Here is a 23,283-nt window from a genome sequence, read left to right as displayed (position 1 = left end):
CCTGTGTACAGAGTGGATTTAAGCAGCTGTAGAAACTCCTTGAAAGCTCACTGTAAAAGCTTTTAGGGGGAGCATGGGATAAAACAGTTTGAAAAAGTGTTGGCTTAGATTGCAGGATAGACTTCTGTTCTTTCTAAGGACAAAGGGAGGACTGAGATAATTAGCCAAGAATTGTTGACAGAGTTACATGTCCAATTGTGATATGAAGTAGCTAAGATTTCTTCTTTAAAATACTGTAATTTATTGCACAGGACAGTAGTTATTTCAGGGTCACATATCCACAAAACAAATTTAACTGTGAAGCTGGCTTTTGTCACTGCAGAGCTATATCCAGAACTCAAGGTGCGTTGGAGGGATGTGTCAGAGGATTTTTTTTTATCATTTCATGGAGAAAAACTCTCTATGAAATGGCCCCTTTGCTGTCTTCATTAGCCTCACTTGTGATGATGAAATAACTGTTGTAAAGAAGAGCTGTTGGTTTTTGGGAAGAATTGTCTGTGCACATGCATTGGCCTTTCATCCCACCCACCTGCCCCGTGGGGGACTCAGTGGAGTTCTGGAGTAAGGCAGGGATTGTAATGGAAAAGTTGAGTAGAGGCATGAAATGGTTCAGTTTCTGTCTAGAAGAACATGGGAACACACTAACTTGGATGTGACTTTTGAGTATTTTTTTCCCACACTGCTGCTGAAAAGTCATCTTACTTACATCTTTTGAAGTGTGGGACTTTGATTTAGGCCATGTGACACAATTCAGATTTAGGCAGGAAATAGTTTTATTGACAAGTTGTTAATTACTGCTGCTTGTTTTCAGCAAGGGTAAGTACAGTTGTGCACAAGTAACTTGGACAGCTGTAGTTTTAAGTCCTTAAGAGCTTTTTTTCCTGACACTATATCTAGGAATTAGGATATTCCATAGAAGGGAAAATAAAATCAGGTGATAAAGTGCTTTTGCATAAAGATATGTAATACTGAAGGTTACTTCTGTTAGTTGTGCAGACTTTGCATTATCCAATATAAGGGTAGGAATAATGTCACAATATTGAAATAACTTTTAAATTAATAACACTTTCAATTGTTTGTTCCAGGTTATTGCTTTAAAACAGTGAACATTTGTGCTTTATTTGAATGGCATAAGTACTAAAAATCTGAAAGCAGAAAAATTCAGGTGTAAACTGCGAAACCTAAAAGTTCCTTAAGGAGTGTGGTGTGTCTGTTGTTAGGGATTTGCTCAATGAAGGAACATTTCCAGTCTCTGCTTGAAATACTTTGGGCATTTGGAAAAGGCTTTAGATTTCCTTAAGGTGCTGCCATTGTGTTGAGGACATCAAGGCAATGAAAGTCCTTGGAGATCTTAGGAATGTTTCTTCTTGTAGGACTGGTAATGGTCATTCAAAGCAAAGGGCTGATTGGAATTTGGAGTGTCTCTCTCATACTAAAGTTCCCTTCATTTTATTTTCAAAAGAATGTCTGAAGTGCAAATAACTCCTTCAAAACTCATGTTAAATTCTTGTTTGCTTGTGTTGTATCTTAGTTGAAGGTTGATGATTTGAATGCCCTTCTAATGTAGTGTTTTAAAGCCTGTTGTAGTACAGCATTTCACAACTAAATGATGGTACTGCACACATTTCTGCTGAAACTTAATTTCAAAAATGATGCTGTTTTTTGGCTCAGTTGTTAAATGGAGCATAGCAGGAAAAAATGAGATTGCAGGAATGCAGCAATGAATGGAATGTGCTTTTGAGTTTGGGGGTTTTTTTGTTGTGAAATGGAGGAGTTGCAATGTCTGTTGTGCTTTACCTTGTCATACAAATCGGGCATTACACAAGTGATGTGTCTAAAATTGTTCTGAACAGGCTGTTGGTTTAGTGTTCTACCTGTTACCTGCAGGCCATTGGAATTTATAGGCCTGCTTGTGTCTGTACTGGTTTTGTGCTTATTAGTAGCAAACATCTGAAGATTTCAGGGAGTAAATAAATGCAGGAGAAACTCTTTATGAGGGAAAGATAATGATCTGAATCTGACTTGTGAAGAACTGGGTAGGAGTTGATAACACTTTCCCACTTAATTGCTGGCATAGAAGGAATGACAACATTATTTAGGAAAGTTGGGGTAGCTTTTAAAATCATATTTATCAAACCCACAATAAATTAGGGTGATATTACACTTTTAAATCTGGTTATTTTAATATAGAATAAATAAACTGAGCATGTTCATGAAAGTTACCGTGGATGTAGCTGTGGAGCAAAATTAGATTTTGTCATTCATTAATATTTTAAAGACTGCTCTGTTATGACTTGGTGTCGTGAAGTAGCATCTTAGTTCATGATCATAAAATTTGAGTGTGTCCAAGAGACAGTTTAAGTGAGTACTGTCATGCTGGATTTGTGCTGGAAATAGTTGTAGCTATTAGTGCCAGTTATGGAGCTGCTCTCCAAAGGAAAGCTGCTCTTGCTTATGCAGTGGCACTGTTGTTGCCTAGCAACTACTGTGCTGAAAGCTTCAAATCAGATGCTCCCTTGAAGTTCACTGTGCCCTAATAACGCTTAATTTATCTGGGCCTTGCACTGCCTTTATCACAGTAGTGAAAATCTTTTATTAGTGCACTCAGCAATGTCTTTTGTTATGTACTCCAGATTGTCTGTCATGTACATTTACTCTTTCCCCAAGCTTAGAGCTGGGTGGTGTCATGTCATGCATTTTTTAGCAGAGTTTCCTGAAGGTTGAGACCTTAATAATATGATTAATCAGATTGAACCAAATTTGAGAGAGTGAAGAGTTGGAGCATCATGGCCTTTTATAATGTGGGGGTAGAAGGAAGGTGAGCCCGGGGTCCCTCCCGGACAGGCACTTCCACCTCAGCTGGGGTTGTCCTGCGTGGGGCTCTTGGTTGGCAGGTGAACATGGCTGGAACACTTGGCTGGTTGGCCTGCTCCTTGCTCCTCATTAATGATAGCAAAGGATGCCACAGGTGCATGACATGTGAGAGTATTGTGGGCAGACTGGAAACTGGATAGAGAAGGAAACCAGTTCTAGCAAGAAAAGAATTTGTGTTGGCTTAGTTGTTGCACTTGGTAGTCGGCGAATTGTCTTACAAAGAAAGGAGGCTTGAGAGAAACTTAGAAAGGTGTAGGGAATCCTGGCCTATAGAAGTTGCTGTGAAATATGCTTTGTATGAAAATAACATTTACCACCCCTTGAAATGTTGTGATCCATCCTGATGAGTGTGTTTCAGGTCTGTACTTGATCCTGGGAATGCCAGCACAGCTCACCATTGTTTTGCCAGTGAGGGTGCTCACTGCCTGTGTACAGGGTTTGCCTTCACATGTGCTGGGCTCAAATTTAGACCTGAGTGTAGAACTGGTTATGAAATGACAATCTGCTTCAATACTGGTCATTGAATACCTGCCCCAGCCAGGGCTTTGGGTCGGCTATGATCCTGTCTACTTTTAGAAGCGGATAAATAACAGCATAGAATCACTTTTTAATACTGAGAAGCTTTGAAAGAATACCTTGTTTTCTGTGTTGATAATTTAGGACCCTGTAGGTGCCATTTTGGGATGGGACATGTGCTAGCCCAGAGCTGTGGAAAGCATCATGTTGTGTTAACCTTGCAGTAACAGCCGAGTGACGCAGGTGCACTTCAGCTCCCGCTTATTTTCATGGAGTGCTGATATAATCCAGGCCTCTTCCTCAGCTTAAGTGGTTTGGATATCTCAAAGCAAAGGAGTTTGTGTTAGCTGACAGGAAGCCTTTTACTGTTGGCATCTTACAGAGAGTATTTTTTTAAATCTGTTTGGCGGTTCCTTTCCTAAAGAACAGATTCTGACTTGTGGATAGATATTAAGATGCTGTGGGTTGTTACTGAGTAAGGTTATAGTAAATATGGCTGGGTTTTAAACTGATATGCAGAGTAAACCTATTATCTTCTCTGCTTTTAGAATTTATTATATTGTGTCAAGTTCTGCATTAATTATGAAAATGTGATTGATGTTTATTGGATATCATCTACCTTTGTATTAAAATTAATTGAATTTACAGTGTTTTTTAAGAGTTTTTTAATTAAAGCAAACTCTTCTGTGATGACTATATAAAACGGTCCTCTGCATTTATTAGATTGAATTTCTTGCTGGTTGCTTTTTTCAGTCAGGATCTTATAATAAATAGCTGTCATTCCTTCATACTTTCACAATTTACAAATAAAATGTTGTGTTAAACATTTCTTACCTTTTCAATGCCGAGTCATTTTATTAAGCTCCAGTGAATTAATCATTGGATGGAAATAGTTGAAAAATGCAAAAGAGGTTCTACTGCAGCAGATTTTTCAGCACTTTGTCAAGCACCAGCTCCAATACTTAATCAGTGGCTCCCATCACTGAATATGTATTCATGTAAGCTATTAAAATAGCTTCACTTATAATAAATTTTAGCCCAGTTACAGGTTGCCATAATTTTATAATTAATTCTACATTCATTTCTAAAAAACCCTGCAAATCAAAAATATGACTTATTAATTACTATGTAAGAAACTTCAAAGTTTATCCAAACAGAGATGGATTCTGTAATTCTTAGTCAGTAGCTCTTACTTGTGTGAGTCATCTGAAATGTTGTTCTGTCGCTGTTGCAGAAACTTGCCCATGATAATTGGCATTTTTCTTGTATTAAAGCATCTTTTTATAACTTTGTATGTGAAAATTGCCTTGTGCTTTTGGAAGTTGAGATGACTTCCATCTTCTTAACAGACCATTTATGGTTAGCTGCCTTTTCAAAGGTGATCTTTGGTTTTGTTAATAAAATTCATTACTTTCTCCAATTAATTACTGCTAATTCACAGTTTCTTTTCTTGGGAATTATAAAAGGTTTTTAAGGTTAGGAAGTAACATAATGAACAGCAGCAATATTTTTCTTTTCTGTATTCCTTCCAAGACACTGAAAAAGAGGTGGTTACCTTATGGGGAATGGTGTAACTTGCATAAACACTTAGATTGTAGGCTTGATAAATGTGCAGTTTCCTTTACAGAAGGAGTTCCAACAAAAATGTTGTCTTTTTAACATAAAGTAGCTGAAAACACATGTGGTGTATCTAACATGCACAATAAATGGTTGTTAGTGCTCATTGTATCTCACTTTGAGTTAAATAAACCACAAAACTGGCATAAGGCCACCAGGAGCTTGAATCCTCCTGGTTGGATTTGCTGTGATAACTTGGAACTGCTGGGGGGGTTCAAAGTGGGATCCCAAGTTGGAATGAGCAGGACAATATTTGGGGAAAATAGAAATATTTATTGTGGTTGCGCTGCTGTAGCTGTGAGGGTGCAAGGGCAGGGTGGGGGCTGTGTGGGAGAAACAACAGCGTGTTACCAGACCAGATGTGCTTAGAGAGGAGAGGGACTGGTGGGTGCACAAACCCCTGTCAGGGCTTGAAAAGAAACAGGGAGATTGAAAGCAGTAAAGCAAATCTGGGAGAGCTGCTCCAAGCTCTGGAGAGAGGCTGGTCCAAAAGGCCCCCAGGAGCTCATGTGGTGTTGGGAGCAGAAGGTGCTGGTGAGAGGTGGTAATGCTCAGCTGCTGTGGGGAACAGGTTAGCCATGTGGGCATCAAAAAGGAGACCTTGTAGTGCACCAGAAACCCAAAATAAAGTTTAATAGTGTTTTATACACATGACTTGTGGTGCTTTATACCCCCTCTGAAGGACCTGGTGTGAAGTGAAGTCTTCAAGCAGCACTAATGCTTTCTGGGAACGATGAGACTGTGCTCTTGGGGGCTGAGCTCATTGTGTAGGGATTTGCTTGGCAAACTTTCCCAAAAACATTCCAGGGGCTTCAGGAGCCTTGGCCTTCTACTAGAAAGGGAATGTCTGTTGTGACTGTGGTGATGGGATCTGGGTGTTTGTTAGGGAGAATCTGCATCTGTTCAGTAGATGGTCTGTGGTGAGTTCACTTCTCCTTTCAGTGAAGTTGGTGGTGAAGGTGAGGAAGTTGTTTGGAAATTGAGTGGGATGGGCTTGGAAAAAATGACTTTAAAATAATAATTTTAATTTGTAATACCTGGTAACACAAATATTTACCTTTTTTAGTAGTAAAGCTACCTTTTATTACTTGCTTTCAATTAGAAGTTCAAAGGAATCTCTTAAATTTATCTACAGCTGTGTGTTCGTTACAGTAATTAGCTAATGACTGCACAAAATGCTTGTATTTGTGGTTCAGGTAATTTTCAGTCTCCTTAGGCAGGTCAACAAACATCTGGAGGGAGTAAACATAAATCAGCTGTTACCTTCCCCTTTTTTCTTGTTGATGCTCAGGAATGGAAAAATACCTGAGTGTTATGTAGAAGACTTAATTAAAATTAATATAAATTGTTCTATTGAGAGGGATTTTTTTGTTCTCGTCAGAATTATGACTAAAGTGGCTTCACATTGTGGTTGATCCGAGCTTGAACAATGCTCAATATCTGCAAATGGAGCGTTCATGTTCTCTAACGAGGTGTGAATGCCAGAGCTGTTGTGCAAACTAGAAACAGAATCACTTGTTTGAAAACCTTCCTTTTCGGTTAACTTTTATTTGTTGTATAGATAATATTCCTAATTCTTCAGGAAATATGTGATCTTCTGAAAGTAGGCTAACATGCTTTAAAGCAGGATTTTGGTTATGTCAATTTGCACTTTACATATAATTAAAATAAGTAAATATTCTGTAAGTGTTCTGTGGAACAGATGAAAAACTGTAGCTTTTTCTGGAAATCTCTTAATTTCTGTAGTTTTTTGAAGGTTTAAGAGGTAGCTGAACAAGTCTGTGTGTCCTTTAACTAATGATCAGCTTCTGGTTTTCTTATTTTCAAGACTTCATTCACACTGTATTCTATTGGCAGACATCCCTATAGATACTCACATGTTCTCATAAAATCCAGTTAGTCCAATTCACCTGACATTGTTACAGTTTACCACTGATGTAATATCTAAATATCAGGTTTGGTCCAACTGCTTTTCCAGTCCCCATAGTTTGAAAAGAAAACGACAACCTCTCAAGATGTAGTTCCCTAGGAGACCAGAGCACATGCCTTTGTTCTTTACTGAGGATGAAAACAGGGGTGAAAATGGGTTTAATTTAAGATTTTTATAAAATGCCATTTGAGGCTTTTGATCCTGTGTGAGTAATAACCTGACTTGTCATGGAAAATGTGTTGTAGAATGTTTATGTATAAATTTTGGAAAATTATTTGGAAGTGTGTTTGCAAACTGGTTAGGAGTCTAAAATGCTTGAAATGGAGACAAATCACCTGGTGACTCACAGGAAATAGAACCCGGGGTGGAGCTGATCAGATCCATTGCACTTGTGACAGCAGCTTGTGTGTTTGGGAGACTGTCACAAATGCACTTACTGAAAGAGAGAGGACTACCTTATATATTTGGATTTTGTGCACAGTTGAAATGAGGATTTCCTCTGACTGCCTGTTCTCTTAGGTCAAGGGTTTTAGCTCATGGGAGGTGTCTTCAAAAAGACCAGATTTCTAATATCTGTGATTGGGTTTCCATATTAATTTATTGATTTTAACAACATCCCAAGGCTTGTGACTATTGCTGTTCCTCACCAGCTTCAGTAAATCATGTTGGCTGGGGCCTCTTAGGTGGGATGAGGTCAGTCCAGTGCAGGCAGGTGGGAGGGCACAGATACATTTGTCCTTTCTGTTCAGTCTCCTTACGTTTGATCACATCCACAGAGTGAAATGTTCACACTCCCATCTCTTAAATAAATGCAGGTGGATAATACATTTTGAAGGAACTTCTTAAAATGCTAAACATGTTTCTCTAATCCTGCATCCCTGGTTATTTCTAGGAGAAGGAGCTGCAGCTGAAGTTCCCTCCACCTTTGTGATCGTGTCTCTGTGTACCCTGGTTGTCCTGGTCATCCTGCTGGCAAACTGTGTCTCCTGCTGCAAAGACCCTGAGATAGATTTCAAGGTAAGCACTGAAGGTACCAAGGGGTGTACAAGGGCCATTCTTAACTGTATCCTCATATCCAGGATACTTGGATATTTGTGCTAATACCCTGCAGTTATTGATACTTGAGTGTCTCTGTTCTGAAATAGCCAGTGACTGTTCCTATGGGCTGTGAAGCCTTGATGCAACCATTTATTGTAACTAATTGGTCCCTGCTGCATAAGGGTCTTTAATACCTTTTCAAAATCATAACTAAACATCAGGATCAGAAGGAAAGATTATACCCTTGAGACAGTTTTGCTGTGAAGAACCTTTTTGTTGTTTTTCTGTGCTTTCTTTTGTTTTTCTTAGTCTGCTGTCAGGGTTTAAGACACTCCTGTTGAATAAGAATACTGAAGATGCAGATCCAGTGTAGCAAAACTCTTGAGAAATTGTTATCATTTGAGAATAGTTACTTCTGGAACATCAGTTATCAGTGTTCCTAAAACTGAGTTTTGCTCTCGTGTTTAAATGGAGAATATTTGGCCTCAGCAGTTCATGGTAATTCATTCAGAGCCAGGGTTAACATTTAAAGTAACAACAAAACAAAGCAAAAAACAAACCACCAAACCCACAAAAACCCAACCAAGGAAGAACCCCTTAAACCTCCTTTGTATTAAAAACAGTATGTGATACTTTGATCTCTTTAAATCAGCAATATTTGGAAGATAAGGAATAGAAAACTTAGTCTCTGTCCCTGTCCTTGAAAAACAGCGAAACCTCCTTAGCATTGCTCATTGGAACTGAAAGCAATGGATTTGTGCTAATTTTAAGACAAAGATCAGCTTGTTTACTAAGCCTTTTTTGTTTAGGAATTTGAAGATAACTTCGATGATGAAATAGATTTTACACCTCCAGCAGAAGATACTCCATCTGTTCAGTCTCCAGCTGAAGTGTTTACTCTTTCAGTGCCCAATATTGCTTTGCCAACTCCCTCCCAGTTTCCGTCTCGTACAGGTAAAATACTGGTTTTTGATGCAAAAACAAAAGTAGGCATTTTCAGTGTCAAAAACTGAGTGTGGCTGATCATGTTTGACTTTACTGTAACAAATAATTTGTTATGAACTTACATAAACTGAGCCCATACATTTTGTAGGGTATAGTTAAATGTTAAATACTGCTTCTAAGATATTAACCTGGGGCAGGGTGCCATGTAAGCTGGTGTAAGAGAATGAAACTCCCTTTAAAAACCCTCTGCAGATTACTGTCATTATATTTCTATGTACCTGAAGGGTTTAAAGTACCCTGGGACATCAGTGACTTCTGCTCTTTAGTGGTTTTCTTTGGGGCTAAGTTGTGGTTGGATTTTAGTCACTACCCTTAAATGGAAACAAAAGTGAATCCCTCAGTTGCCAGCAGTGCTGCTGTTCAGCTGCATCACTTTCTGAATGTCACTGTAGACTATTTGTGCTGTAAATGTGATCTTGGTAAGATAGAGCATTAGATTTCATTTCCCTGTGTGGAAGGGTTTTTGAAATGTGTTCTTTACAATACAATTTTTGTGGAAGGAAACTTAAGCATCTTAGAGTATTATAGGCACAGTTTAGCCCAAAATGGTTGTTCTCATATTATGCTATGGCACATAATTTTACATCTTGCTTTTGTTACTTGATCACTAGATGTTCAGGGAAACTTCTAGTAAAATTTCTGTACCAGTTTCAAGGAGCTGTCAGTGTGCCTTAATACGAATGACATGGTACTTCTCAGTGTTTTAAAGAGCTGGGGAAAATTATCTGTGAAGAATTTCATGTCAGCTCTTCTATGTTGCCATAATTGTTAAAATGATACTGTCACTACAAGTGTTTTGCCAGAAAGTAAGGCAGTGTGCCTGAATAAGGTTCATGGGTAAAAATGTGCTTGTACTGCTGTGGCCTTCTCTGTGCTTAGAAGCACATTGATGGTGTATAAAATATTCCAGTAGAATAATACTGCTGTAAATGTGGTTAATGGAAATGAAATTGAGGGCTAGAATTCTCAGACAAGTAGTGGTGAGTTTTTGTTAACATCTGATGAGTGTTCCTAACCAGCTGGGTAGCAGAGGGGTGAACACTGCTGAAACTCTCCTGTAGTGTGGGGTCTACCATTGTTGCTGCCCATCCTCTGCCAAAATCTGGGGCTTCTTTTCTGTCCTTTCCCTCTCTGGGCTCTTTACATGAAGTATTTTTAGTTGAAAAATGTCCTCCTTCCAGATGGCAGCTACAAGTAGGGCAGTTGGGCTGAAGAATAAAGCAGTTGAACCTTTTCTCTTAAAATGGTAACTCTATGTAACTATAAATGTTAAGATGTACAATGAGTTTTATCTTGGGTTTTCTATTTTATTTACATAGGAAACTTGTGTAAGCAGGTTTTTTGCTTTGCCCAGCTACAAGCTATGATACACATTTATACTGGAGGTAGAACTTTAGCCTTTTTGCTTTCTTACTGAACGTGTTAAAAAATTCAAAGTTCACATTTCATGAGGACAATCACTGTTGTTTTCTAGTTTTTTTTTTTTTCTAGTACAGTTTAGAACCTGGGCTTGAGAACAGTTTCACTTGAGTGCTGTTTTCACAGCATTACCACTACTTTATATGTGTCTGACATGGGCTTGGTGCTTGGGCTGAATGTGTGCAGCTAATTGGGAATGGATCCTGTAGGGGTTGCATTATTCCCTCAGCAGGTGCTCACTTTGGCCATGTGGGTGGTTTGATACGTGTTACGTTTGTTTCGTTGTGTGACAGATGGATCAAAGTCTCAAGTTGCACGTCAGAGTCTAAACTACATCCAGGAAATTGGAAATGGCTGGTTTGGAAAGGTGAGGAGTTATCTTTTAATATTGCACAGATTGAGTCTTACTCCTAGCTGACTATTCACTTCAAAATGGTATTCAAGAAAAAAAAGTAATAGCATAAAAACCCCTGAAGTTGAAATGAGATGTTTCCTTGCATTCACTTTTTAGCTGTAATCACAACACTAATCAGTGCTTCTTAAATTTACATGTTGATTCTCACTAGAGCTACTAGGCAGACATTTCACTTCCATGGGTTTGAATTAATACATTCTTGTTATTCCAAGTCTTTCTAGGAAAATATTTTAAGTAAATAAGTGGTCTTCCCTAGAAAACATGGTTTCTGAAAGTTGACATATAGATTAGTTGTCAAGATTTATTAATTATGGGTGTTTAATTATCAGAGCTTTGCTTGCCTTTGCAAAAAGAAAAAAGCCAGCAAATCTTTTTTACATCATATTTTTAGTTCTTGCAGGAAGACTCTGAGTACTTTTCCCCCTGTGATTAAAGACACAATGGTATCTCTTTTTCAGGTTCTCCTTGGAGAGATCTACACAGGCACCAGCGTAGCAAGGGTAATAGTGAAGGAGTTGAAGGCAAGTGCAGGTCTCAAGGAGCAAGAACAGTTTTTAAGAAATGGAGAACCATATTAGTAAGTAATGTTTCACAGCTTCCTACTGCTGCAGGTGGATCATGGACATTGCCTTTGTTCAGTGGTGGTGTCCCCACTTGCTCTCCCATGGAACCGAAATGCTTGTCTTTAGAAAGTGATACAGTCAATGCAAAGTGAGCAGAAGTTGTGGTCACTAGATTACCTTGCCTCAATGTGCTGCAAGTGAGTGGTCATGGAGGGCTTCTATTCTTAATGCTTTCTTATATCCTGGTTATATTTGCATTTAGGCTTAGGTTGTTGGCAGTTGTCAGAAGAAATTTCGTGCCTTCTACTGCACTGGCACAAGTGGTTTGGAAGCAATTTAGAAAAAGTAACTGATCTGGCTGGGAACTAACCTGGCTAAGAAAAGGGTTGGCCTTTAGCCAGATCTGCACCTGTAGTTCCTGAACCAGTTGCATGCTTTTATTTTTGGTACAAGGATGAGTGACTTTCATGTGGCAGTGCTGGCTTCTGTGCTTCTGAGATGCTCTGAGTTTGGGCTTCTCTCAGTGATGCTGCAGCAGCACAAGGAGATGCAAAGGTGCAACTGGAACCCGTGGCTTTGGGTACTTGCACCCTCTGTTCATGCCACCTCCCCAGTGTTCACATGTTCTGTGTTGAAACTTGTGGTGGGGATTTCAGTGTGCTGTGTTATACTGTGATCTTTCTGGCTTTAACTGTATTTTTTCACTCCAGCATTCTTCAGCATCCAAATGTTCTCCAGTGTATTGGGCAATCTGTGGAAGCCATTCCTTATCTCCTAGTTTTCGAGTTCTGTGATTTGGTAAGTGCACTTATACAAAAGGCTGCAGTTGTTTTTCCACTGATGTAAATGGTGTCTGGTGCATTTACTGCCCTTGCTCATGAAATGCTTGTGTTTCTTAACCAGATTAACCAGAATTTTGATTAACTAGAATTTTGGTTAACCAGAATTTCAGAAGATGTTTTTGTTTAGAGGCACCACAGTTATAATTTTTAGTTTGTACCCTTTTCAATTCATCATGTACTTTGTAGGTGCTTTTGGAATGTTCCGAAGAGGAAAATAGTTGATCTTTCTTTGATAAAGGAATTACTGGTCTCCTTCAGTCTGCCTTCAAGAGGGAGCTGGGAGGGCAGAGCATATCTGCTATCACATGCACATGCCAAGATCACATCCTAAATTATAATTGCTGTCTGGGCAACCTTAATGTACTTTTATTACTATTTATGTGAAAATGTTAATTGAGGAAAATTGAAGAAAGAATTTTCCTCCTTCTACCTTCTCCCCCACCTCCAGAGTGCCCAAAATTTACCCATACTGTGCAGCTTTGGGCTAAAATGCAATGGTGGACTCACTTCTGGAATTAGCCATGTGTATTCCAATACCTAGAATTTTCAGTTTGTGTTCATTCTCCTCCTGATCCTTTTTCTTACTGTATTCTTTTTTTCCCTATGGTCTTATTCTTTTATTTCACTTCCCACCCCCCAAGCAACTGCCTTCTGCTTCCTGGGCACCATAAGAAAAGCTGGGGACACACTGAAGGGTGTTCTCACTGCTTTCTGCTCTGTTGTCAGTGCCACAGTAGTCACTGAAATGGGAAGGAGAGCACAAAGCCTTGCTCAGCCACTGCATTCCCTTGGAATGGACAGGAATGCTGGGAGGAGGGGGGTAGTGCAGGTATAGAAGCTTTGAACTGTGCTCAGAGTCATCAGAGACAAATTTGGATCCATGGTCTGGAAAGACTTGAATTGTTTTATTGTAGCATAACACATCACTGAAAACAAACCCCAAAGTCCAGGTGTCTGACTAAACATTGGCTTGGGAGCTACTTTAAAGTTTGGTGTGTAGATACCATCTAAAGCAGAGCTCCTTGGGAAATGTCGAGGCAGAATTGAACTCCAAAGTGCACAGATGTTATTAAGAAACAAGTCTTTCAGAAAGAAGATAGTTTGCATTTGTAAAATTCAGCAAAATCCTTTTTATCAGCTTTACAACTGCAGAATTTTCCTTTCAATTCAGGTGCACAGATCTGCTTCTAGTTGTGTCTGTTGCCTCAAGCAATTTAAACGAGCTAACATGAACTTGAGTTTTCTTGAGAAACATCAATTAATCTGTGACCTTAAATAACTGTATTTTTTCATTGCTGCTCTTTTGCTCAAACATATTATCTGTGGTAAATTAATGAGACAGAAGTGCTGATAAAATCATTCTTTTTCAAATGGCAGAAATGCCTGAACTTTTCAAGTAACTGATCAAAGTGAAATGTTCCAATTCTGCTAACAATTAAAAACTTGGTGCCTAAGGTTAACAGATAAGAGTTTTTTATAGTCTTTCAATATGTAGAAATAGAATACTTCTTACTGGTTTTAAAATCTGCTATTCAAATTGGAGTTTCTTTAAAAGGACCCTTGAAAAAGAATTGCATTTTATGGAGTCCATCAGCTATACATCCAAATAAAATTTAATTGCTGCCATGTTTTCAAATAGTTACACAATTTAAACCAACTTTAAATTTAAAGATGGAGTAACTTTTAAAGATTGCCCTACTTTAGGTATACAGGAGAAAATAATATCCTTGTTTGATGCCTGATTATTTATGCCAGAAGTTGTCATGATCCTGCAGAGTAATCTGGAAAGGATTTTACTTAAGGGGATAAAATAGATTTTCACTTTAACTGGGGGCAGTAATCTTGACAGTTAAAGTGGTAGTTTTACAAATTTGAGTGTAGTTAGGTAATTTCTTTGGAATGGAAAATAAATGTCTGTGCTCATTTCTATTCCAAGTGAACTAAACCTTGTTTCTAGAAAATTATATATTATAGTGAGTTAAACATAACATTCATGTTAAAGGCTCACTTAAGGAGTTCTTGGTTGGTACAGTTGAGTATCTCCTAGACTTAGTATTTTTTCACTGTGCACAGAAATACACAGGGGCTGGTAATTTTGGAGTAAGGGGAGAGAAGAGACAGGAAGAAGGAAGCAGCACAGCACCATTTGGAATAGCAGGTGTTGACTAAACAGCTTTTTCTAGTACAGGTTTTTTAGGGGAGTGTCAGGAGGCTTTTTATCACTATGGCTGGAATGGCAGTTATTTGGATTTTTCAGACTTTTAGTAATAAGTGAACTCAAAAGCTGGTAGCTCCTTTTGTACTTTTTCCCCCCTTAAATTGGGTGAATTCTGGTGTATGGAGATGCTTCCAAAACATGCAAGAGTGATTCTGCAGCAGAAAGACCACAGGGGCGGCTGAAGGGGTCACCTAAAGGTTCCAGTGTCTGTGGTGACTGTGTATTCCAGTGGGAACATCAAACATGGTCCTCTTTGGCTACCACTGGTGCAGGGCTGTGCCAAAGCCCTTTGCCTTGTGTTACTGGTGGTGTCTTTGCACATACAACAAAGAGTGAACTTGGTTTCATCCCTTGTACTTACGTGATTAAGAATTCAATGGTTCTGAAAAAAGGTGTCAAGTATTTCAACTGTGTTGGATGGGAAATTAAATATCTTCAGGTGACCAGTTCTTTTGAGGCCTTTTGGGCAATGTTGACCTCGTTTTGCAAATCGGGCATGTAAGGTAATGAAAAATGTGGCTGTTCTGCTGACCAGCAGGGTCTGGAGGGTGCAGTGGTTGTTTTATTCTCAGTCCTTCAAACTCAGAGCCTATCCCAGCATGTACCCCTTTTGCTACTTCTCTCACTTGGATTTGTAGCCTTTTTAGGGCCAGTTGACCTTGCCTTGGCTGCTCAGGCAGCCCTGTTGGATTATCAGTTCCCAGGCTCCTTGGCATTGAAAGGTCTTGGTCAGAGGCACTGGAAACTAGTGCAGAGAAACCAGAGCTGTCAGGGTGGCAGTGCTGGATGTCAGGCAGGCTGGCTGACTTGTTTTCTTGGCCACAGAAACTTCTGATACATTTCTGTTACACAAGATTGCTGGTTGTGTGTGCCATGACTGCTTTGGCTCCCATTTAGCCTATTTTCTAATGTAATCCAAGTTGCTCTATGTCCCTTGCTTTGCAGAGCTGGGAAAGAAGCAAGAGAGCTCAGTTGCACATAAGTGATTTAAGCATTTAAATTCTAATTTTCCTTCGCCTGTGTTAAAATGGTTAAGAAAATAGTAAATATAAAAAGAAATGCTTGAAAAGGTCTCACACCCCCTCTGCCCATATTGGTTTGCATAGTATGTTGGTGCAGTCTGCTATGAATAGTTAACTGTTCACTGTTAAACATTGTAGAATGATGCCAGGTTAAAAATAGTGGTAGCTGCCTTATTAACTTTAATATATTACTTAGCCCTTATGTGGCCAGCATTTTGTCTGCACAGCAAATCCTCTAATGGATTGACATAATTTATGAGAAAAGGAAAGTTATTCAAATGTGGAAGTTGCATGTATATTGTAAGGCTGATTTGCCTATCAAATTCTTACAGAAATTCTTCAGGTCTTGCAATTCCCTGAGCAGATGAGATCAGCAGGATGCAGTATTTGCCTGGAATGCTCTGTAGCTTGCTTTAGGGATGTTGCTGTTAGGGGAAGGTGCCAGCTTGCAGTGGTTGGTTCTTTTTTTAATTTGGGCTTTTTTTTTTTTATTGCTGCCACTTGGAAACATCTTCAAATCAAAACAGAACCTTTGCAATGAAAACTTCATCATCAAAGAGTTCAATGAATCTGTTTAATAATCATGGTCAATATGGATATGAGGCAAATAGATTTTTCAGTGGTGTGGTTTAAAAAGAAGGGGGAACTCGTCAATTCATGACAACTTCAAAAATTATGTCTGAGTTCAAAGACTCTGCTCTCAGCACTGTTTAATATTTCTTAAACATGTATCTGCCTAAGCAAGGTTCTGATGAGGAAGGTGCTCTATCCCATACTGCAGTTTCAGCCATTTTAATGGGGTGACTGCAGGGTTACTTACACTGCAAAGCAGTGGAGGGGGAGGCAGGGGGAGTGATTTCAGTTGTCCAAGAACTTCCAAAGGGACAATAAGGTGCTATTGTGTGACTTGGCAGGTAGTTTTCCAACATGGTAGCAAGTGTTCAGTAGACATAATCTGGTAACCTCTTTACATTTTTAAAACCATTATCAACAGTGCCTTCTGGGTTAAAAAGTCATGTCAGAGCCATGTCAGTCATGTTGGCTGTTCCTGTGAACCCAATATGGAATTTGCACAAACAAAAATCTGCCAAAGGGTACCACATGTAAATGTGCCCCAGCTTCTGGCTGTCACAGAGAAAAAGCATATTAAGACTTACCTAATAAGTAAGTGGCTGAACTGATCCTGACTGAACTGAGAAGGGTGGGAGGAAAGGTGAACTCCAGCTCTTTGTGGGGTCCCAGGAGAGGAAGGAAAAGGCAGGGTGGCAGAGGAAGTTGGAAAGAAAGTAGAGCCTTCTTCAAGCATGATTATTGAGCTTTTTATATTTAGATGTCTCTGCAGTGAATTTTGCAGAACTGCATTTATTCAGATATATATAACCTTTGATATTTACTGCATTAAAAAGTCTGTCGATAAAGGGCCATTTCGTGGCTCTCAGTGTGGGGATAGTATTGCTGTGTTGCTGCTGCCTGCTTTTAGGCAGGGAGGCATCCTTGGATAATTCAGGATAATTCTCCACTCCAACCTCCTGCTCAAAGCAGTGTCAGCCTGAGGTCAGACTAGATTTCTCAGAGTTTTGTCCATTTGGATCCTGAAAACATCCAAGGATGGAAGTTGCACCTTCTCTCTGGGCAACTTGCACTTCTGCTCATGTCCTTGTGTGTAAAAGAGCTTTCCTTATACCGAGTGTGAACTTTCCATGTTTCAGCTCATGCCTGTTGTCTCATCCTCCATCCATGGTCCACAGGGAGAACCTGGCTTAGTCTTTATAACTTCATATGGACCAGGCAGCTGCTACTGGGTGCTCCCAAGGTCTTCCTTTCCCTGGGCTGAGTGAACCCAGTTCCCTGGGCCTCTCCTCCTGGTGTAGTGCTCTGAGCCCTGACTGTCTTGGTGGCCCTCTATTGAACTCATTCCAGTTTGTGTTGTTTTGGGGCAGCCAGTACTGAACACAGGAGCTGATGATGTCTGACAAGTGCTGGGCAGGAGCACTTCCCTGGCTCTCCTGGCCCCAGTCCTGTGTGTGCAACTCTGGAGGCTGTTCCCAGTCTGCTCCCAGGGCACACATAGGGTTGATGTGGAGCTTGCTGCCCACCAGGATCCCCAGGTCCCTTCCTGCACAGCTGCTGCCCAGTGGCTGCTCCTCAAGCAGTGTTGTTGCAAGGGGTTTTTCCTTCCCAGGTGCAGCAGTTTGCATTTGTCTTTCTGGAGTTTCATAAGGTTCCTGTTGGATCCTTTTTTGGCCTGTCCAGTCCCTCTGAAGGGCAATTTGACACTTGAGTATGGCCATTGGTTCCCCCCAGGTTGGTACAAGCAATGTCCTTTTAAAGCAACACTAAAAATACCTGGTTTATATTTTTAAACTTGATCGTAACTTTAATTAGAATAGAATGGGAAGGCAGAAACAGTATGTTTCAAGGTGCTGGATTTAATAAAAGTTGGTTTTCCTACAAAAATAAGTGCCTGCATGAATAATTTACTAAATAAGGGATGTCACACAGCACTGCTGTTACTAATGCATTTAAAATTTAAAAAGTATTCTTCGGTGCGCTTCAGGCATCCTAGGAACTTAATCCACCTGGGACAGCCCTAAGCAAGCAGTTGCTGTTTTAATGAATGACAATTTGGGAGAGTTTGTGTTTCTCCAGGCTCCTGCTGCCACCTACAGTCAGCTCAGCTGAGTGTTCGGTGCTTGTATTCCTTGGGCTTGGATTCCTGCTGGGAACCCGTGTGTGTTACAAGTACTGTTCTTTCTGTAGTTGTTTGGAGCTCTGCTCTGGCAAGATGGAAAGGGGGGGGTGTCTTTGTTTTATATATAAATGTTTATCCATATAAACCTGAGCCCGTATGAAGTGGTAATTGTAAGTAACAAAGATCTTTTGGGAAACATTTTAAAAAATGTAATTCTGTAGGCTGCAAATACATCAATGTTAACCTAATTACTAGCTAGAAACAGGATAAAGAGAATGTAATGAAGGCTTCTACAATGTCAAACAGTATTAGAAATTCTACATGCTTTCTCTGAAGGTGGTGTAACCACTTACAGCATAGGTAGAATATCCAAAGCAAATGAAGGTAGAATAGCTGCTTCTGTGTACTATAGAATCTATTCATGTTTTTAAAAATTAAAATGCTGTTTTGCAAAGGATTAGTGTCTACTTCTAAGTGGTTCTTGTTTTATTAAACATATCCCAGGTTTGTGACTGTCCAGCTCAGCTGTCACTGCACTGTTACACTGTAGTGCACCACAGACATTCTCTGCCTGAACTATTAGAATTGTAAATTGTCTGCCTCAGTTAACACATTAAGGACGAATGAGATGCTTCAGTTATAGCTCCATAATTATGTGAGCACCAGAGATCTTCAGTCTTTTCTGGACATCAGGGTGGCTTTTAGCCAGTGCAAAGACTGTCTTGTCTGCTCAACCTCAGAATCTCCCTTCAGTCTCCTTCCTGGCCCGAGATTTAGGCAGACAATGGACATGGACAGTTAGACCCAGTGAAATAAGTTGTGATATAATATGTTATTCAGTCTCAATACAGAAATGCCCTCTGAAATAATTTGCTAAACATGCAGAAAGTCTATATTTTAAATAACAAAAGCATGGGAGTGTTGGGTTTAAAGACCCAACTGTGAGAAAAGGAACAACAATGCTATGGGAAACTTGTTCTTTTCCCCCGCTTGGACTCATTTACTGTAAGTCTTCCTTTTCCTGAATGTTTGGACAGCATTCAGGTATTTTCCCTCTATTTCAAAGCTGTTCTTTTTTTAGTAGTTTATGAAGTGCTTCTCTGGGCTCATTAATTATGTGTCTGTTGCTCAGTGTTGCCTGGGTTCAGGAAAACTGCTGCCATCATTGGAATTCTTGACTAGAGTGGGTGTATTACCATGCTTTTTATATTGAAAGTTCTGTGAGCTGGCAATGTCTGAAACCCTCTCCTCTGGTCTCTCCCTTCCTTCCCTTACAAATTCCAGACAGTCAGCCTTGCTGATTTGGAGCACTTGAAAACTCATTTAAAAACAGAGGCTCATCAAACTTTGGTTTTTTTAATGGAAAGTATTAAAGTATGACAGGTTTTATGTGGCAGTCTGATCTAGGTTGTTAATTACTAATGATTTGATTAAAACCCCTTGAAATGACAATAGCATATGCCTTAGATGGCTTCTGTAAGAATCCTTATGGAGAATGGAATCTTGAGATTATTTTATTAAGCACAAGTGTGGTTAATAAGTACTGTGGTCAGTTGGATCTTTATTAAAAGATTTTCAGATTCAACCAGCATACAAGGCTGATGAATATTTTCAACTTCTTTTACAGGGTGACCTGAAAACTTATCTGTGCAATGAGCAGGAGCACATGAAAGGAGACTCCCAGATAATGCTGCTGCAGAGGATGGCGTGTGAGATCGCTGCTGGCCTGGCTGTGATGCACAAACACAACTTTGTGCACAGGTATGACTCCCAGAGGAATCTCATCCAGCTGGGATGCAATCTGAAATTCCTGGGGGTGTGTTCATTAAAATCCATGCATCAAAAATTGTTCTGTCTGTGCCATACCCTGAGCCAGGCAGGTGTGATGCTACTGAAGGAGCTCACTGAGCTGCAGAGCTGTGGTGTTGCAGCTCCACCTGCCTGAAGGCTGAGCACCTGCAGCCCAGAGAACACAACCTGCTGCCAAGCCAGCCCAGAAGATGTAGTTTGGTTAATTCTTGGCCAAGTTAAATTTGTTTATTGTGGCGGAGGGATGTTAGAACTTTGTTACAATGTACCTTACCTGCTGTGAATCATAAAAATTTAGGACTTCTGTTTGGTGGTCTGTTACCTTTGTTACTAAAATTGGAAAAAAATGCCTTTCTAATGCAGTAAGGGGGAAGCTGACTTGAGATAGAAAATCTGACTAAAATGGGTGTTCTCTCCCTGAATTATTATTCCTGTAACCTTTTCATAGTCAGTAATTGAGATAGTCAGATTTTGAAGTAGTCATACTGGGAGAACAATTTTGTTTGAACTGGGGGGAATGCTAGATTTCTTTTTAATTAATATAATTACTTTAAATTTAATGTAATTGATATTGAAAGAATGGCAGTAGTTGCAAAAGGCTGGGAAAACGTATTCATGAAACTAGTTGCTCAGAAAAATGCAAAAATTAATCTTTTGGCTTTAAGTGAAAAGGTTCTAAGGAACTGGAAGACATCAACCTTTAGGATGATTAAAATATGGAGGTGTACTTGTTCCCCAAACATGACTGACTTGGTGAAGCCTGGGGTATCACAAGAGTTTACTTTGCTGGTCTCTCCTTTGATGAAGAAACAGGACTTGCATCATCCTGATGAGCAAGTCAGGAGCTTGTCCTGGAGCTTATCAATGCACATCTTGCTGCTTAGAGAAAGCAGAGACCTTGTGTTCAGAGAGAAATGAGCTGAAGTGTCAAAAGGTGCAGGTGTAAAACAACAGCAAAACCCTGAAAAAACCCTAAAGCCTGGACTCAGCTGGTGGCTGATGAGCAGAACTCCTCTTTTCACCCATTTAACAATCTCAAATGACTTGAAGGTAATACCAATTGTACCTGTCTAACTGAGGGGGCAGTTTCTTGTCTTCAGCAGCATGGCTCTGTAGGTGTTAAATTTAACAGCACATTTTCAGTGAAATACAGATAAACTGGGTAAATAATTATTCTGTGGATCTGCAAGATTCTCACTGTAAATGTTTACTTCTAGCAACACTATCCTGATGCTGTCAGAGTAAGTGGTAAATCTCCAGCATCAGTGATTTTGTTGTTAGTGGTAAATTCAAGCAGCCAAAATTTTTTCTCTTCCAGGATATTTATTTAAATAGTATAAAACAAGTTGGCAAGCTCTGGGGAATAATTGAAGGTTGCAAATGTGTTTCTAACCTGTGTAGTTCAATGATTCTAGAAAGGAAAACATCATCTTTCTTTGAAACAGGAAAACTGTGTGGTTTTAAGGCTGTTTGTACTTCAGAGACTTTTTTAATCCACACAGAAGCAAAGGTAGAGCTGTTCCAGGGCACTTAATTGCCTGGTCCCCTTCTGTGAAACTGAGAAGTGAAATATTTGAGCAATTAGTCTGCTGAGCTCTTTGCTGTCACAGCCACAGTTCCAGCTTCATTAAACTTGCATAAATTTCTGAGTTTGCACTATGGGTTTCCTAAAACAGCTTCTTGGTATTATTGCAGCAGCACTGCTGGCTCATGAATACTTGTGGTCTGGTTTATGGTGGAAACTGGAAGCAACTTCTGTGTCTGTTCAAGAGCTTTTTGATTTGTTTATTAAAGGACTTGTATGAAATATGTTACTTTTTGGGTTGATCTTTTTCAAAGACTGTCTGTAGTTCTGGCTCATGTGTAAGGTATGGGTTTGTTACTTAGAGGAACTTAACTGTGGGTGTAAGATATTACTAGTTGCTTGGTATCATATTGTAAAGTATTTAAACCCAGTCTGAATTGTTGATAGACTTTCCTTAAGGTAATTAAATTCAAGACATGCAAGGATAGGTGTGAAGAGGGACAACACCTCTGTGGTGTGTGAACAGCCTCAGTAATCTCCAGGATAGGATTATTAGTAGAATGAAATAACTGCACATAAATTCTGTGTGTGGTTTGAATGCTTAAAAATAAATGCCACTGCTCTAAGGAAATGACTACAGTTTGAACTTTTTTATACAGGACAGCATAATAGTCTGAACTTTTTGTATAAAATCTTTAAATGTGATTACCTTGTCACTGTGTTTAATTTTCCTTGGGTTCCAGAACACAGATTCTGCTTGACTGTGTGTCTATAAACTGATTTTCTTTTGAAACAGTGGGAGTCCCCAAGGGAAATCATATCCTTTTGGCCACAAACAAATGTCCAATAAGTCCAATGTCAGGAGAAACCCCAGCAGTGTTTGTTTTTTCTGGAAGTGATCAGTGTTTGTACACACTGCAGTGTCTGCAGTATTCCAGGGAGATATGGGATCAGTTTTTAGCTTGTACAAAATTGATAAAACTGTAAGCAACAAGAAGGCTGTCTTGAGGTTTAGTTTGGATCAAAATGGTGCTTTTGAAATTTTTCTCCCCAGTTCCTGTGCCTGTGTTTGCATTGTGTGTGAGCTGGTCTTTGGGAGAGCATGGGCTGGTTTAGTGTCCTCCAAAGACGATGAGGAGGGCAGTTCCAGGAGCACACCCTTCTGCACCCCCCTTGCTTCAGCCTTCAGTAGGGTTTAGGTTTGTGGGATTGCCCTGCAGCTCATGCACATGGCATTGTTGAAGTGTATCCAGAGGGGATGCTGAATCCTTGGCACTGTTTGTGTTACCGATGAGTTCCTGCTACCAGTGACTGTGACCTGTAACTGTGAATAAGTCCTTGATTTCTTAATTATTTTTTTTAAATAACTTTGTTGGTTTTTCATTCGATGCTTTAAGCCCTGGCCTGACTCTTCCAGGAGGTGTCACTTCTGTTAAACCCATTGTCTCAATTTGCATGGAACACTTCTAGGTTTGTCTCACTGTAATTTGTTTGCATTTTCAGTGACTTGGCCTTACGGAATTGCTTCCTGACATCTGATTTAAATGTCAAAGTGGGAGATTATGGGATAGGATTCAGTAGGTATAAGGTAAGTTAATGTAGTTGTGCACCACTGTTTTTAAGGAACTGGGGCCTAAAGTTAAAACAAGCATCCTTTAAAGTTATGAAATGATATTAGATTGTCCTTTATTTGAATGATGAACTTTCAAAGTACAACTGACGAATAACTGTAGCAAGTTGATGTACCAGAATAAATGAACTTTCTAGGGATGAGTAGAATTTGTGCTTGTAGGAAGAA

At 39.6% G+C, this 23,283-nt stretch overlaps 1 protein-coding gene across 5 annotated transcripts in view; it reads left to right on the top strand.

Moving 5' to 3' along the window:
- LMTK2 (lemur tyrosine kinase 2) overlaps nt 1-23,283 on the top strand; it is a 58,098-nt gene that overhangs the window by 6,614 nt on the left and 28,201 nt on the right. For all 5 annotated transcript variants that reach the window (XR_007903128.1, XR_007903137.1, XR_007903127.1 and 2 more), the window contains exons 2-8: nt 7,830-7,954; nt 8,785-8,929; nt 10,693-10,766; nt 11,273-11,391; nt 12,088-12,175; nt 19,779-19,912; nt 22,989-23,073. Coding sequence is in view for 1 of the 5 variants with exons in the window: in XM_051779436.1 (XP_051635396.1) it covers nt 7,830-7,954; nt 8,785-8,929; nt 10,693-10,766; nt 11,273-11,391; nt 12,088-12,175; nt 19,779-19,912; nt 22,989-23,073 (770 nt within the window). In the remaining 4 variants the exon portion in view is untranslated. The remainder of the gene's footprint in view (nt 1-7,829; nt 7,955-8,784; nt 8,930-10,692; nt 10,767-11,272; nt 11,392-12,087; nt 12,176-19,778; nt 19,913-22,988; nt 23,074-23,283) is intronic.

This window comes from Manacus candei, unplaced genomic scaffold (assembly GCF_025592945.1).
Source record: "Manacus candei isolate 608988 ecotype Guabito, Panama unplaced genomic scaffold, ASM2559294v1 h1tg000002l, whole genome shotgun sequence".
NCBI classification, from domain to species: Eukaryota; Metazoa; Chordata; class Aves; order Passeriformes; family Pipridae; genus Manacus; species Manacus candei.
This window is presented reverse-complemented; position numbering and strand designations above follow the sequence as displayed.